General features: G+C 38.2%; 1 protein-coding gene across 4 annotated transcripts in view; it reads right to left on the bottom strand.

Annotated features, from left to right (window-relative positions):
* Positions 1-16,612, bottom strand: part of LOC124616179 (oxysterol-binding protein-related protein 9) — a 504,981-nt gene that overhangs the window by 63,572 nt on the left and 424,797 nt on the right. For all 4 annotated transcript variants that reach the window (XM_047144465.1, XM_047144467.1, XM_047144466.1 and 1 more), the window contains 3 exons: positions 14,871-15,025; positions 14,744-14,773; positions 8,761-8,923 (listed from right to left, as the gene is read on the bottom strand). In XM_047144465.1, the coding sequence (XP_047000421.1) occupies positions 8,761-8,923; positions 14,744-14,773; positions 14,871-15,025 (348 nt within the window). The remainder of the gene's footprint in view (positions 1-8,760; positions 8,924-14,743; positions 14,774-14,870; positions 15,026-16,612) is intronic.

The following is a 16,612-nucleotide window of genomic DNA, read 5'->3' as shown; positions in this document are numbered from 1 at the left end:
AACTAATAGTTCAGAGAGCAAAAATAAAGTCCTTATACTATGATGTGTGTGTATTTATAGATTTACAGTACTGAATTTCACACCTCCCCCACCAACCCCCACCCACCCACCCACCCACCCACCCACCCACCCACCCACCCCCCACTGAAGGTACGTACTGGCCAGCCCCTTTTCTTGGTAATAAAACAAGAACTCAGCATCCCTCTAACACTTTTTTTCATATGATGCACATTTTTTCAAGGTATTTAGTTGTTTGGAGTTAAAAACAAAAAAACCAACACCATTTTGTACGTTTTATGAGCCCTCCTATCAAGGGTAACAGTCACCTTCAACCAGCACCATTGCCACTACTGCAGCTTACCCCGCTGCTCACTACTATCCTTGTCATGTGAGTTACTTTGAGTATTGCACTGCAACCCTCACCATCAGTCTTGAAATTTGATCGGTGATTGGTAGCTTTAAGGTCATTCTAGCATTTCTGTGCTGGACTGCTGCTCGTTGCGCAGTTTCTCACAAGATTACATCTGCTTCTGTTTTTCCAACTATATCCATGTTCTGCAAAGTACTGTGAAGTGCATGGCACAGAATACTTCCCACTGTACCACATATTAAGGTATGGACTGTGGGAAAAGTAACTTCTTAAATGCCACTGCACAAGCTGTAATTAAATTAATCTTATCCTCGCAGTGGCTGCATGAACAATATGTAGTATATTCCTAGATTCTTCACTTACACTGCAGAGCGGAAGAAACTGGTACACCCGCCTAATATTGTATAGGGCCCTCCATGAGCACGCACAAGTGCCGAAACACAACATGGCGTGGACTCGACTAATATCTGAAGTAGTACTGGAGGGAACTGACACTATGAATCCTGCAGGGCTGTCCATAAATCCGTAAGAGTACGATGGGGTGGAGGTCTCTTGTGAACAGCATGTTGCAATGTACAACGGGTCCCATATCACTCTTACTGCACACACCCCGCGCCATTAGAGACCCTCAGTCCTTTGCTGACATGTAGGGTCCATGGATTCACGAAGTTGTCTCCATACCTCTACATGCCCGTTCGCTTGATACAATCTGTAACGAGACTCGTCCGATCGGGCAACATGTTTCCAGTTACAAATAGTCCAATGCCGGTGTTGATGTGCCCGGGCAAGGCATAAAGCTTTGTGTTACGCAGTCATCAAGGGTACATGAGTGGACATTCAGCTCCGAAAGCCCATATCGATGACGTTTCGTTAAATAGTTCACATGCTGATACTTGTTGATGGCTCAGTATTGAAATCTGCAGGAATTTGCAGAAGGGTTGCACTTCCTTCACGTTGAATGGTTCTCTTCAGTCATCATTGGCCCTGTTCTTGAAGGATCTTTTTCCAGCGACAGCGATGTCAGAGATTTGATGTTTTAACGGATTCCTGATATTTACGGTACACTCATGAAATGGTTGTATGGGAAAATCCCCACTTCATCGCTCTCTCGGAGATTCTGTGTCCCTTCGCTCATGCACCAACTATAACATCATGTTCAAACTCACTTAAATCTTCATAACTTGCCATTGTAGTAGCAGTAACCGATCTAGCAAATGCACCAGACACTTGTCTTATCTAGGCATTGTCGACTGCAGCACCACATCCTGCCTGTTTACATAACTCTGTATTTGAATTCACATACCCATACAAGTTTCTTTGGCGCTTCAGTGAATACTAGTACTTTGAAGAGATAGTTTGCATCTCACTTCACAGCATCGTATCAACCAAAAACCCATTTGCCGACAGTAATATCGTGAGTGCTGTAACCGACAATTTGCAGAAACTTACTTCAGTGGGACCAGACACATACAGACCATAATAACCACCCCCTGATGGATAATATTAGGTGCAGTAATTTTTGGATATTAGTCACTCTGTTTCACTTAATTTATCATTTCCTTTTTTTCTAATTAGAAGACAAAAAATCTACTCACCAAGCGACGGCAAAAAATGCACATAAAAGACTGTTGTGATTGGCAAGCTTTTGGAGCCAGTGGCTCCTCCTTCAGGCAGAAGGGTTGAAGGGGAATGAAGAAGGGTGAAGGGAAAGGACTGGAGACACCTAGGAAAATGGGTATCTTTGGGAAAGTCACCAACAACTGCGGGTCATGGGAGACCAAAATCTACCCCTTTTCCTAGACCTCTCCAGTCGTTTTCCTTCACCCTTCTTCCTTCCCCTTCAACCTTTCTGCCTGAAGGAGGAGCCACTGGCTCTGAAAGCTTGCCAATCACAACAATCTTTTATGTGTGTATTCTGCCACTAATTGGTGAGTAGATTTTTTATCTATCCAATTAAATAATTTATATCTAAAAACAAAGATGATGTGACTTGCCAAACGAAAGCGCTGGCACGTCGATACACACAAACAAACACAAACATACACACAAAATTCAAGCTTTCCCAATAAACTGTTGCCTCATCAGGAAAGAGGGAAGGAGAGGGAAAGACGAAAGGAAGTGGGTTTTAAGGGAGAGGGTAAGGAGTCATTCCAATCCCGGGAACGGAAAGACTTACCTTAGGGAGGAAAAAAGGACGGGTATACACTCGCGCACACACACACACATATCCATCCACACATATACAGACACAAGCAGACATGTGTTGCTTCAGTTATTTATTAATTTTTTTCAGTTTTGTCCAGTCCCATTCATTTGTTTGGTATGGAAGTGATCCCTCATGACTGACTGGCCCACATTTACATTTTCTTAATTATGTGAGCAATACCGCTTTTCACAGCTTTACCTTTAATTCTGATACATCAGCCTAGTAGTTCTTGTAAGCTAGTAGCTACCCTACTTGATTCACTGTTGGTGGCAACTGAAGGAGGAGCTTTAGGCTTCGAAACCAGTCGTGTAATAAATAAGAAAGGGACATAGATTTTTTTCTGGGGGAGGGGTGGCAGGGAGGGCAGGGGGGGGGGGGGTTTCAGTTCTGTTGAAGTATACTACGTTCATTCAGGTCCGTATCCCAAAATATCAGTAGCTATATGGTCATAAATTGCTCCAACATTTAGAATTTGAACACAATTTGTATCTACTAAAAATTACGAGACAAATGAATGGAAATGAAGGCACTGCAGTACAAAAATTGTGATGCTTATTGATGCTGATGTAATTGGCCCCGTAAATCGCTCCTACTTAGTGCCTGTAGACTGCATGTTACGCATCATTCCATTTCAAATGCTTTCATTCTCTCCACATGACAATATATTCTTTAATATTTCAAATCAGTCAGCATTGGTTAACTTACTTCTGTCAATAAATGAAGAAATGGAGAAAAGCTAATACCATAGTTTCCGTCTTCTGAACTGATTACATCAGACTGAAACAAGAAGTGAAACTAGAACTATTTTCCTAAACTTTTCATATCTTCAGCACTTTCTTTAAGGTCTTCATTGGGCGATTCCAGTTTCGCCACTTTGAAAAAATGATTTAATTTGTGGTTGCAAAGTTATTTTTTGAGATGTTGGCTCCATGACAGTTCCCAAAAAGAGGCAATAAACGTGGGAAATGTACGGTGTCGATATGTGGCATTGTAGGGCTAAAATAACCATAAATGCCATGTGTTAAGGAAAAAGAATGAAAGTAGGCTAAGTAAAGTGATTTTCTAGAATGTGTTTTCTAGTGTGTGATCTACAAAATAAGAAATTACAGAGAACTAAATGTTTAAAAATTCCACAGACTGACTTTGGTAATCCTCCAGATGGGGTGTGGGAGGAATGAAGATGGGTGCAAAAGGACGAGCAACAACTGCCGCAGGGGTGAGGAATGGTATGGGAGTAATAATTTTCGCCATCTTGCTCAGTGCTGACAAGACACTAGTAGTTTTTGTGCCATGCCTGCCAACTACTTTGTATGGTAGAAATGTGACACTCACAAATAATAAGATTTCAAGGAAGCACTTTCTTTTTTACAGTCATTCATGCTGACATGTGGTACTTATTTGTGGCAAATAATACAAAATTAAATTATTCTGATACAAATAGTCAATGAACAAGAAAGGAATAACATTTAACACATATTACAATAATATAAACCAGTTGTGCAAGAGAGTAGTACACTGAACATTGAGTTTAGTACATTAGAGGGAAAAAAATCAGGCACAAATCAAACTTCAGCACTAAATCAGTGTTCCAAATCCGTAATTAAACAGTTTTCAAATTTAGATTATTATGAAGGAACACCTGGGTCTTTCAGCTGGAAGCATGCTGCTGTTTATCTTTAGTCAGAGCTTGATAATTCTTCTCAATTAAGCTTAACTTCTCTCCCACGTCCTCTACAGCATTAAGGCTGTTTCTGTATTTATTTTTAAAGTACAATAACTAAGAAAACACACTTTCACACATGTAGGTAGTAACACATGGCACTAAAAATTGGATAAGAAGGAGAACCATATTCGCTTTTGTTCCCATCCAAAAAGGTAGCAGAGTTTTCTATTTGCAAGCACCTTGGATTGTACTGTTGCTAGTCACATCGATGAAAGTTTATTTTGTGATTACTTCTTCCTCAAAATGGATTTCTTATCCAGTCATATTTTGTGCAATTTTTGGAAAGGGCTTTTCTTAACTTCTTTGAAGAACCTCTAAATGTGTAATAAAGTCTCAAACAAAATCTTCTATGGGAACTAGTTCACTGTTTTCCAAAAATAATATACGAGTAGGTAATGCAAAAAACTTGCTGTTCAGTGCTTGTGAACTAATAACAGTCAACTTTATCTTGGAAGGTGTTATTTTGTTATCTGCTAAGAAAGTTGTCATGCTGCTTCCTTGCAGACCCATATTTAAAATATGAACCGTGTCAAAGATATCAGGGAAATAGATCAATATCGATAACTTTTGATTATCAATGAAAAACTCTTCATATAATATACCAGTGTTTTCATCACTGAGAAACACAAAAACCTTGGACCTCAGTTCAAATATTCTGTTTAAAATCTTTCCGCAAGAGAGCCATCTTACTTCAGTACGCAGGAGCCATATCGCCACGTGATAGTATGAATAACTCTGAGTTTCGAGCCCCTGCCTTGTTGCAGTTTATAGCCTTTAGAAGGCATGTTAAAACAATATCAAGAGTTCTGGGGCTTCGTTCATATACTTGGCAGCTAATACATATCACACGGTGTGTGCTTTAACAACCAGGTGCAACTTCCTTCACTTTTGCTGTCAGCCACATTAAGTGACTATACATTGCCTGGGGCTTATCTGTACAAACACCAACATTTTTTCCAAGGAATAACTACTTTAAAAAAATAAAAGTGCAATCTGAAAATGTTTATTGACTTAAGTGGTTTGGAAATAAAAACTCTTCTCTCGTATCTTCATGAGGGTCAGAATGTACAATAAAAAGTTACTGTGCCATATTTGTGACATCTGTACTATAGTCCATTTGAAGAGCGAAGTAAATCCACTCTTTTAGTTGTATTAACTACGTTTCTTCAATATTAGAAGACATGTCTTCAGTTCACCTTACTGTTGGATAATGGAACTTCTTTCCTGTTCCAGACTCAAACATTCTCCATACAATGATACCATTCAATGTAATACCCAGCAAAGCAACAATAAACCATTCACTGTGTAATGACTATTGCAGCACCACACATTGGTGCACCATGTAAGCTGGCGGCAGTTGCAAAGCAGCACAAAAACTTTCGTATAAACACTGAAGAGATTTGATCAAAACATCAACATCAAAACAAGATGAATCATTCCCAGCCAAAGCAGTGATGACTATGACAGGCGGTGTGAGGAAGATACAATCTGACCTTCCTGTGTCCTATGTATAGGACGAAGCAAACATTCTATGATGAATCCATTTTCCTTAACATTATACAGATGCTACTCTTATCAATCATTTCCTTACTATGAAATAAAGAAACATAAGCAAATAATTTTACTTATAGCAGTACATGTTTTGTTTACTTGTATGAGAACAACTTGCAATGTCCTTGCGTATCATTGTCTGGGAACCCCAGCTCCTAACAACAGACCTGTTCAAAAAATAAAAACAAAATAAAATAAAATAATATTACTGCATTATTTTACTCACTAGGACAAGGTAACTATTAACGCTAACAGTATTAGCATGGCAGTCAGTAGATTTTTGTTTTTTTCATTGGCCGATTAGCTCCATTCGGTAAATTGAAGATTGTGATTCAGATGTGGTGACTTCTGATTCTACACTTCCATTTTGAAGTCATTTAGCTTTAAATGAAAAGGTGTGATGGCCATGTCGTAACCTTGCAGCATCTTACTTTGTACACCCTACAAATTCATCAATGTAATTCTAAAGTTTTCGTGAAGCTTACACTGTGCTTGCCAATCTATATGAGCTGACACTAATTGTAAGTGGCACTGCATTAGCCATCACACAATGAATTGCTTGACCTTGAACTGTTTCATTATTTAATTTCATTTCACATTCACAGCTACAGATAAGTACCAGAAGTGAAAATGAACATAGCCCTGAAGAGCCTTTACGAAACCTTGTTACTTTCCATCACAGCAAGCCATCAGTACATAACAGAAGCTGCAAATCTCAACACTGTGGCAAATTTCTCCCCGTAACATTTCACTGAATATGCAATACTGCTATAGCTTATGGCAGAAAACCAGATCTGCCATGCTGGATTTATGTGATTTTGGCGTATTCAACAGTTTTCAGTTTGCTTCAATATTGTTATCAATTTTTGCTGTTTCCCAGACTAACACAATGTGGAATGCTATCAAAATTGCATATTTTAAAGCATAATTTGTAGCTGTGGCATGTCTGGGAAGGGTCGGCTGTCCTTTATAGCCAGTACCGGAATGAAATATAAATCAAAAGAAAAATTATTTATTTTGGTATGCCAAACTATAGTATGGCTACTCTCTGGCTTCCCCCTTCCCCCATACAGCAGGCCATATGGGCATAGTAATTTCATCCCTATAATTGAGTAATGAAACATTTTCCATTTGATTACAAACATTATTCTATACATTACAGTACATATAAAGTCACATTTCCACTCTTGAAGTGTTGTTCCCCAATGGGTCTTCTGGAGCATCAAACTTATTTTTAATCCATTTAAAAGGCCCTATAAACAGACTATTTATGGTTTATTTAAGTCGTAATCCCACAACCTCAGTACCGAATGGATCACATGAAAGTTACATTTATTGTCATGTAAGGTTAGCATGATTAAATTAATACAATTATTTAGTAAAACTGCACTCCTCCAAAATACAAATAAAAAGAACTTACTGTGAAATATCACCTCTGATGAACTGGCCAACCAACACATCTGTCATGCTAAGTTCTACAATTCTGCTCTTGCTATCAGTGTGAAGAAATGTTTTAGGAGTTCCACAGACTCTACTTTTATTTGTAAACAAATACATGCTTGGTGATTGGACAATGACCCTAGGACGCAGCCACCACTTTACAATTCCCATTTTTTATATAAGTGAGTTGGACTGTTTCAAGACAAGTCATGTCACATGAGCTAAACAAAATATGTGGCATAAAAAACACATTATATCACAGACAACTGATCGTTATCCACTCAATATATGAATAAAAACTCTGTACCCCAGTTTCTGGGGAGGAGGAGGGGAGGGGGAGCACAAGTGTCCCCTACTGCCTCCCCTTGTAGGTGCCTGTGGGTATACTGTTGTTACATCATTGAAGTATTAGAAGTGTTCTACCTTTTGGTAATCACTATCATGACTAAACCTTTTTTTCTTAGTTATCTCAGATGCCGTAGCTCCACTCTACAGATATCAACAGAAGTTGATATTCATTGGTGTTGCGTTAAGCTTGGACCTCAGTGGAGAGAGAGGTGCAAAGAAAGCAGACAATGTTACCTGTATGCTACACAATGATGTTGATTTAGGCACACATCATGCAGAATCCGTGGCTCTGGTATTAATTAAACAAGACATTAACAGGGTTTTTTGGAAGCATATCACAGAGTAGTTCATGTTGAAACACACTCGTTGTACTATTTATTTTTCAGTTGATACACGTTAAATGAGTTTGCCCCACTACTATAATGCTACCGCTGTTAGATCACTAGAGTTGGCAGCAGTCAAAATAGAAAGATGGTCACCATGAAATGTTCCAATAAGTAGAGCGCCAAAGCTCAACTTGGCATTGCAACCTAATAGACACTGTGGCACATCTCACTGCTGCCAAACTTTGCAATCTAACACCCATGACAGTAATTTAACCTCATATCCCTTATAATTAATAACTGCCATATTTTAACATGAGCGACTTTAAATAAACACAAAATGGAAGCAGGTTGGACCTCCTCAATATCTATGTCCCTGCTGACAACTGAAGGAGTTTTTATTCTATTAACATTTGTAATGGTCCTAGATAATTTCTGAGCTGTTGAAAGTATCTGCAGTGTGGACAAGCTATATTCAAAGGATGCATCCATACCACCTCTTCTTTCTCGTTTTCAATAATCACATTTTTGTCATGAATGATCCACTATTACCGCCATCAGACATTCCACAGAACATAGTTTCTGCTTCACACACTGCAGTAATCCACTCAAATAGCACTATAAACATTGACAGGATAAAGGTTGCCAGTGGGGAACAAAAGCAGCAGCAAGCAGCGATGTCCCCGCAGCTGGGCTGCAGTGTAAACCTACCCTAAGAACTACAATGTGCATTATGTGCTGCAATCTTATGTGCCTCCCAAAAAGAAATCTTCCTGTTACAATATAGAAACCATCTCACCTTACAAACACATCAGGATGAGCAAAATAATCAGCATACATCTCCAGCAGGGATCGCCTCTCAAGGATAAATGTGGGTAAAGCAACTTTGGTAAGGTCCATACCAATCTTCACTTGGGATAGCAGATGTGCAACAACAGACCCATGATTCTCCATTGACCCAACTGAAGAAAAGAAGCAAAGACACATCGTATCAATAAAATATTTACAACACATTCTTGTTTAGCACGTAAAGAAAAGTATAATTGACATGCAACACAAAAATAATGAATTTATCTTTTTCGATTCTTATTATTCTTCTTTACCTCCACTGATGCATTCCTGATCCACTGATGAAGCTGTTTGGAAGAATCCACGGAAAGTGCCTTGCATTATTCCTTCACAGAAAGAAACTACTTCTGGTGGGATGGCATAAAGCATCATTTCCAAAGGAGATAATGCGAGTTTACAGTATGAACATGCATTTTGATTTGAATGGACCTGTATTTACAGTATGGACAGCATGTTCCAACTCACACAAAAGATTACAAGAGAACTCCTGAGTGTGAGTGTTAAATGTGATACAGAATTCTGGAGAGGAGCACAGAATAGAGAACAAATTTTAAGCTCTAAGCTCACAATCTGGCTTAGAAAACTTAGGTGGTATTTCATTTTGAAATACTGAAGGACAGGATGTCTTTGAGTGTACTGGATATATAGGATCAAGGTATTTGCTGTTAGGAAAGCTGAAAGTGCTGCTATTTCATAAAATGTTCTCTGTTGTGCCACTCAAAGTGGACAAAGTTACTTAACACTGAAGTAGGTACATGGGGATCAAAGCTGGGCTGGTCTGTGGGGCTTGGCCAGCTGGCACTAATGCTCCTTCACTGATGCACAGATGGAACTCTGACCAGGGGTGACTGATGTGGAAATTATTCTATCATATTTACTTCATATAAAAAAAATCCAGATTTTTTTTTGTCTTAAGTTAATAATAGAATATTCATGTTCAGATAATATTTTGTGAGGATCTATTCATTTACAATACATAGTGTTTCATATCATACTGATCCACATTTAAGTGCAATCTGATGTGACACTCATCATATTGATGCTGATCAATTGATCCAAAAGCTAAATCAAATTGTAAAGTAAAGCACATCACTAGGATGCTAAGGAAGAGACAACAGTGTCAACAAAAAGGAAGCAAGTTAAAGTGAGGGTAATGCATATAAACAAGACTTTGGTATTCAGACTGGAGAGTAGCTCCAAGTCGAAAGGTGAGTTACTCTGCCTTCAGGACACAAGTTTGTAAAGTTTGCACAATTTTGATTTCTTGGTGGCAAGTGGCCAACAGCGGAAGTGACTTTTCAGGATTCCAGTTCATAATGTGACTTAGAACTTTTTCCACATGTGAGACCATAGAGGAACTTAAAAAGATTCTGTAGAGAACTGTGTTGGTAGACATTGTGGAATTAACAGTCCGACCAATTATTTGTGAATTGCGAGGTCGATTCTCAGTCTGTCTGCTAGAGTTGCTGAGATAACTAATGCCACAACAGCAGAGTTGTTCTAATGAATAAAATATTTTATTTTTAAAGTAGCCCTTGTGTTGCCTAGCTCCTCTGTTATAATCAACTCCAGCTACATTCATTTATTTACACTGCAGTTAACAAGTCTGTAAAGAACTACATTTGTAATTTTCTTTAAAAAATAGGAATTGTTTCGCAGTAGTTTATAGTCTGGACAATAACTGATGGTCCAAAGTCAATTCATGCAAATTTAACCTGATTCCCCTTATAAGATATGTTTACTGAGACAGGGTAATAATTAAAGGAACTCCAAATCTATGTAGGCTACGTGTTTCCTCTGTCTTTTCACCCTGAAAGAAATTATCAAAAGCACTGTTTCCAGTTCCTAATAGTGTTCTCTACATCTGTATGTTTTTGTAAATCATATTCCCAAGCAGGTAGATTGTGCATCCTTCACTAAGTGGTGTCAGATGATAGATTGGTGTATACAGAAAACTGAAGTAACATACAATGACAGTACATGGCAAAAAGTTTATGGGAAAACAAGAAATTGCATAACTTTCCCAAAACTCTCATCATATTTTACAACCTACATGCTTTTCCTACTTCACAACCAGTTTCTCTTACAAAAATGGGTGTGGCGTATGTCTCTCAATATAGAACAGTCATCTTTTGGTGCTGATGTATGCATAATATCTCTCTTGCAGGCATAACATTTGGAAGTGCATCCACTGAGCTATGGTCGTGCAGTAAGGCATCTGATACTGAGAATGAGTAAGACAAATAAACATTTTTAATTGCATTAATACCTCAAAGAGAGACAGCTTACCAAACCTTTTTTCTGTATCATAAATTTTATAGAGTGCATGCTTTTATGCAATCAAGTCAACATGGCAGTTCACTCACACCGTGAGGTGATATGAGAAATTTGTAAACTAAACACTGATAGACATCCTGGAAAATATGGGCTGAATTCAACGCCACCAGCTCAACCACTTAAATTAAGCACATTTGCCAATTTTTGTTGCACTGACAGTTGCATTAGATTTTGGTGCACAACGACAGAAACTCCATTTCTTCAGTTGATATTTTGGCTGTATACATTTTGGCCATTTTCTGAGTGAGCTGACAGACTGAAGCTACAAAACATTCGTTGGCATTTAATATTCGATCAACTGATGGGAAATGTTGTAATTAAGGTATGCTGAAACTGAATAAATGTTTTCAATAATTGAATATAGAAACTGCAAATGAAAGAGATGTGGAAGTGACATGAAGTACAGTGAAGAATACCACACCAATTTTTACAGGAAGATGTTCCAAAACAAATGAAAGGTAACTAAGTGTGATCCAATGAAGACTGAAAAAGCTATACACATGAGAGAGACTGCACAGCAGTATCGGTTCAATATCTGCATGAAGAAAAACTGAAGATTGAAATTTCCAAAAAATAAACTGAGCCACACTAAGAAGGGTAAGCAAGAGTACATACATGAAGCATTGTGGAGACAGCCAGAGAAAAAATTATCAAGGGAACAGAACAAAGACCAGGGTGACAACGATCAGTGGAGCGTTGTCAGCAGCTGGTTAACAGGTCAGAGAGGTGATGGATGAGCTGTATAGGATATTATCAATAAGGTCCCGGTAATGTTATCGGCACATTTCAAGAACTCCTGCTTTTCCTTGCAGCTTTTCACTGCAAATGTGGCATCCACATGTTGATGACGCTGTAAGGAAGAAACCTGTTTACATGGAATTGCTGACAGCTTTCAAAGTGGAGGTACTGTTGGTGGTTGGGGCACCTGATATGAACAGACATATTTATGCAGACATCTGAGAAGTGGAGACTGACATCTATGAAGGTGGCTCGTTGAGCTGAGAAGCACAAAGTGAAATGGATTAGGGAGTATGTATTGTGGTTATGGAGGAAAGAGGAACGGTTGTCCTTGCTATGAATGCATATCGTGGAAATGTTTTCAACGAAATCTAAACTAGATAAGAGGTTTCAGGTACTGACTGGATGAGCAGGATTCCTCCAGATGGCCCATAAATAAGTTGGCATAGCATGATGCCATACCATATCATTTAAATACTCCTTTCCAGCACAAGTTTCTCTGAAATATTCAGCATATCTTAGGGTCTCATAATCCTGTTTCCCAATGCCTCACCTTACCTTTTCCCTTCTTCATGGTCCACACCCCTCTCTTCTATTTTTCCCCTCCCCATCTGCACCTTCCCCCCCCCCCCCCCCCCCCAATTCAATTTTCCCAAAACCGAAAGAATTCAAGCGAGCTACTTGCTCAAGTAGAAAATTATGGCTATCACTTTGTACGTTGAAAAGGACTCTTTAGACTGAATACATGAAATGTGGGGTGCTATTCCAACATAGATATACTGGAAAATCCTCATCAAACTGAGATGTGCTATGCACACACTAGATGCAGGTCATCCGAAACAGTCTTCCTCCAAAAAAATGGACATCAGCACATCACTGCTCTTGCTGAAGGGAAAATTCAGCATTGGGAAGTTTTTTACAACTGACCACACTGTTGTGACCACGCAGTGTATGAGTATGACCTCTTCTTGCACGTAAAACAATGGCTTGGGGAACAACAGATTCAAAATGATGAGGAACCTCAGTCCACAGTTTTCAACTAGTAAAAGTTGCAAAAATGCTTCAAAGGTAAGTAAATTGTGTGGAAAAGTAGCAGCCTTGTTTGAAAGTAAAACTGCCAATAAAAACCTTTATCAAAAAAATAACAAAACTGAATGGCCCTTACTTTTCAAATATGTGTTGTAATAAAGTTTATATTCTTCTCAAGGGCTCTATCAGGGTGAGCTGTCAGTACAGCATGAATTAATCTCCAGTGCAAAAGCCTTAAGAACACAAGTTGAGATCAAACATTGTGATTATAATGTTTTAGTGCAATAGTGTTCTCCAACGAAAAAGGAGTGCAATGGAAAGCGGAAATGAAAATGGAATTCATATTTATTTAGAAGGAAACATAAAAGGAGATGCACAAATGACATAGTTAAATTTAATTGACCCAGACTTTGTGAACCACCATCAATGCATTGGTAAAAACTGAGGTTATGACACTCTGATTCAATTCCACTACAATGTTGTTTTTCCCACAATCTGTTTTGTCTGCTAATGTGTTCCTGAAAGTTCAGAGAGGATAGATAGGCTTGTGGGTCACTCTATACACTCATCCACATTCATAAGACAGTAGTTTTCAGGTAATAAAAATAAATGTAAGTGAAACTGTATGGTGTTTTGGATTTTTTTTTCAATTAGGGCTTTTCAGACTACACTCACTCATTTCCAAAATGCTGTTGTTGGCTACTGCACAGGAAGATCATTCAGTCTGACAGATTATGGAACTATGTTTACTTCCAATGTGGTACACCAGTACCGTTTTGGCAAGAGTATATATAAGAACACACATTTATCTATTCCATAAAATAAGGTAAAGTTGACATCAACCCATAGGTGGTTTGAAAATCATGTGTCCTTTGAACCAATTTACCAAGCTAGATATAGATACCAGTTAGCTCACTATAGTGTGGGCAGAGGGAGTTGAGTCCAGCACACAATGAAGTGCTGGAGGCAATTCCAAGGTGGAAACATGAAAGAGGAAGAAGAAGGCTGGAGAAAGGTGAGTGTAGGTGCAGAATGACTAAATTGGGAGGCATAGGGACATGTATGGCAGTAGGTGGTGGTTGTGAACATGGGCTGTGAACAGGGGCTGGTGGATATTGAGGGCAGGAGGACAGAGAGAGCACAGAATGTGTTGTTAGGATGATATCTATCTATGCAATTCAGAGCAAGGCAGACGAAGGGAGGTACTCATGTGGAACAGATTGTTAAGCAGCCATTGAAATTGAGCATGTTGTGCTCAGTGCATTGCATTCATGATTTTCAGGTAAAACACAAAGAAAACTATAATTAGCTGGTTCATATTAATAGCACATGAGAACATAATTGAGATTAAGTCAGTGGAGACTTGAATTTATTAGAGACTGTAAAATTATGACATAATGGGTTTGTAAAAGTAAAATCTGAGACAAAACTGAGGAATCTAAAACCACATCAAAAGGTGCCAAACTGAAAACGAGTGAGTGGTAACATTTGATGGACTGGAATGTAACAGTAAGGAGAAGAATGCAAAATATGGCAATGAAGCAAGTAGTGAAACAGACAAACATATTTGCCATTTCATTTCCTTCACTCTTTAGTTACAGATGAATAACTATCCCACTCAGTACGTTGGAAATTAGTTGCCTGATGTTACAATACACATATTGTGGTTAATAAATAGTGAAAATATGATAATTAATTTAATCACACTGGAATATTTACTTTTCTTTGGCCAGTAATAAGAAATATAGATATCATTTTCTTTCAAAAGTACATGAACCTACAGTTTCAAAATGCAAACTTTGTACACAAGGACATTAAATTTAACTTACTGTCTGATTCTTCTTCATCTTCATACAGAGCTGAAAAACAAATGAAGTGTGTATCAATAAACTATAAAGGCATAATTGGAAGCAAGAGAAAATTAATGCTTAGCATATGATGCAAACGCCTACTTACCATCATAGTCAAGAGACCCATCATCTCTAACAGGAGGTGGTGCAGGCAGTCCAGATACACTCCCAGAGGCAGTAGTGGTACTCTGGGATGGTGCCTGAGAGGGAATGTGATCTGAATCAGTGGCAGGCACTGCATCTAGAAATGGCCGTAATCCACTGTAACATCAAATTTCATCACCAAATATTACACAGTATACTTTAATGACATGTTGATTATTCTTTCAAGTGTTATTTCACATTAAATGGATACCACACATGTGGTGATAACATTTTATTTTCTTAAATGGGATTTATGGATTTTGCTTGATCATGAATGAATTAATTAATTTTTGGGGAGGTTGAAAAACATCAAACCTGGAGGTCATCAGTCCTATTTTCTTTTAATAATCAAAATACAAAGGTTTCTAAGAAACAAACCTTATAATTGAAACTGGTAAGAACTGACAAGACTGATAAAGAAATGAGCACTAAAAGAATAATGCAACACATGGTTTCCAGATTATGAAAAGTATTTCCTGTAATTAGACATATGGAGGGAAATCGTAAGTTTTGAAATGAACATTCAACAAATGCAAAGCATATAACGGACATTATCACAGCAAACCAAAAACATAAAAAGCAGCAGATAAAGTGGGAATTTTTATTAAATAGGCTACTGAAGGTCACAGTCTGATATACAGCAGCTGTAATCTGAATTTCTCCTAGTATATTTGGAATGCCTTTTTCTATTTTTCTTTACCTTAAAAAATACACTTTTTTATATAAAATATCTTGGAGGAAATTACTTGGACAGAGGGTAGGGTGACACAGAGTGTGATTGATTTATTACAACAGCATAATTGGCCGTCACATTATTAAACTTCATTAAATCAAAGTTAGTGATGGCAAATTTGGTGCTGGTACAGAAGTGATAACACAAACTTGTTAATGAGGTTTTACCATACATATTAAACACTTATCCATGAGGGTAACTGACATGGGTCTTACACCATTCATGATGAAGAGTAGATGGTCCACAACTTTGTTGAAACAAAGTTACATAAGAGTTTATCTTGCTTGTATGAGGTGCCCATTAATTTAAAAATCCCTTCTCCGAGTGACAATAAAGACTGAAAAGTTTGAAGTCAGAAGCTCTGTTTGTCTGCTACTGGAAACAGTAACTCAAAAGCATTCCCAATCATTTAGCAGTCATTTGCTAGGATACACACAAAAAAGCAAAGTCCCCTCCAGATTGCTACTACCATTCCAAGAGACAGTCCGCCAGATATGGATACGGTAGTCACGTGTGCATGAAGTGTGCTTGGTTGTGTGTGTGTGTGTGTGTGTGTGTGTGTGTGTGTGTGTGTGTGTGTGTGTGTGTGTGTGTCCTCTTCTTTTTGTGACTAAGGCTGTAGCAGAAAGCTAATGTGTGTCTTATTTGTACCTGTCTGCCACTTACCATGTCACCTTTACAGTACATAGCAATCTACCTTTTTCTTACATTGTTGAAATTACAACCACTTTCAGATTACCTTCAGTCTCAAACACAAAGTGCTATACAGCATAATGCATCAGTGACTCAAGCCATAAACATAGCTGGAAAGAATACAACACAGAAAGCCCTTATCGTGTATGGGATCTCCTCCGACATTTAGAGTAACAGAAACTATTTCAATTTAAATACCTAAAAATTTTCAATTTGATACCTAAAAACGTAACCCATCAAACTTATGGCAGCAGGCAGAAATATTTACGAGGAAATAA

The sequence above is a fragment of the Schistocerca americana genome, chromosome 5, assembly GCF_021461395.2.
Source record: "Schistocerca americana isolate TAMUIC-IGC-003095 chromosome 5, iqSchAmer2.1, whole genome shotgun sequence".
Taxonomy (NCBI): domain Eukaryota; kingdom Metazoa; phylum Arthropoda; class Insecta; order Orthoptera; family Acrididae; genus Schistocerca; species Schistocerca americana.
The sequence above is the reverse complement of the archived record's forward strand: the minus strand, read 5'-3'. Positions and strand labels throughout refer to the sequence as shown.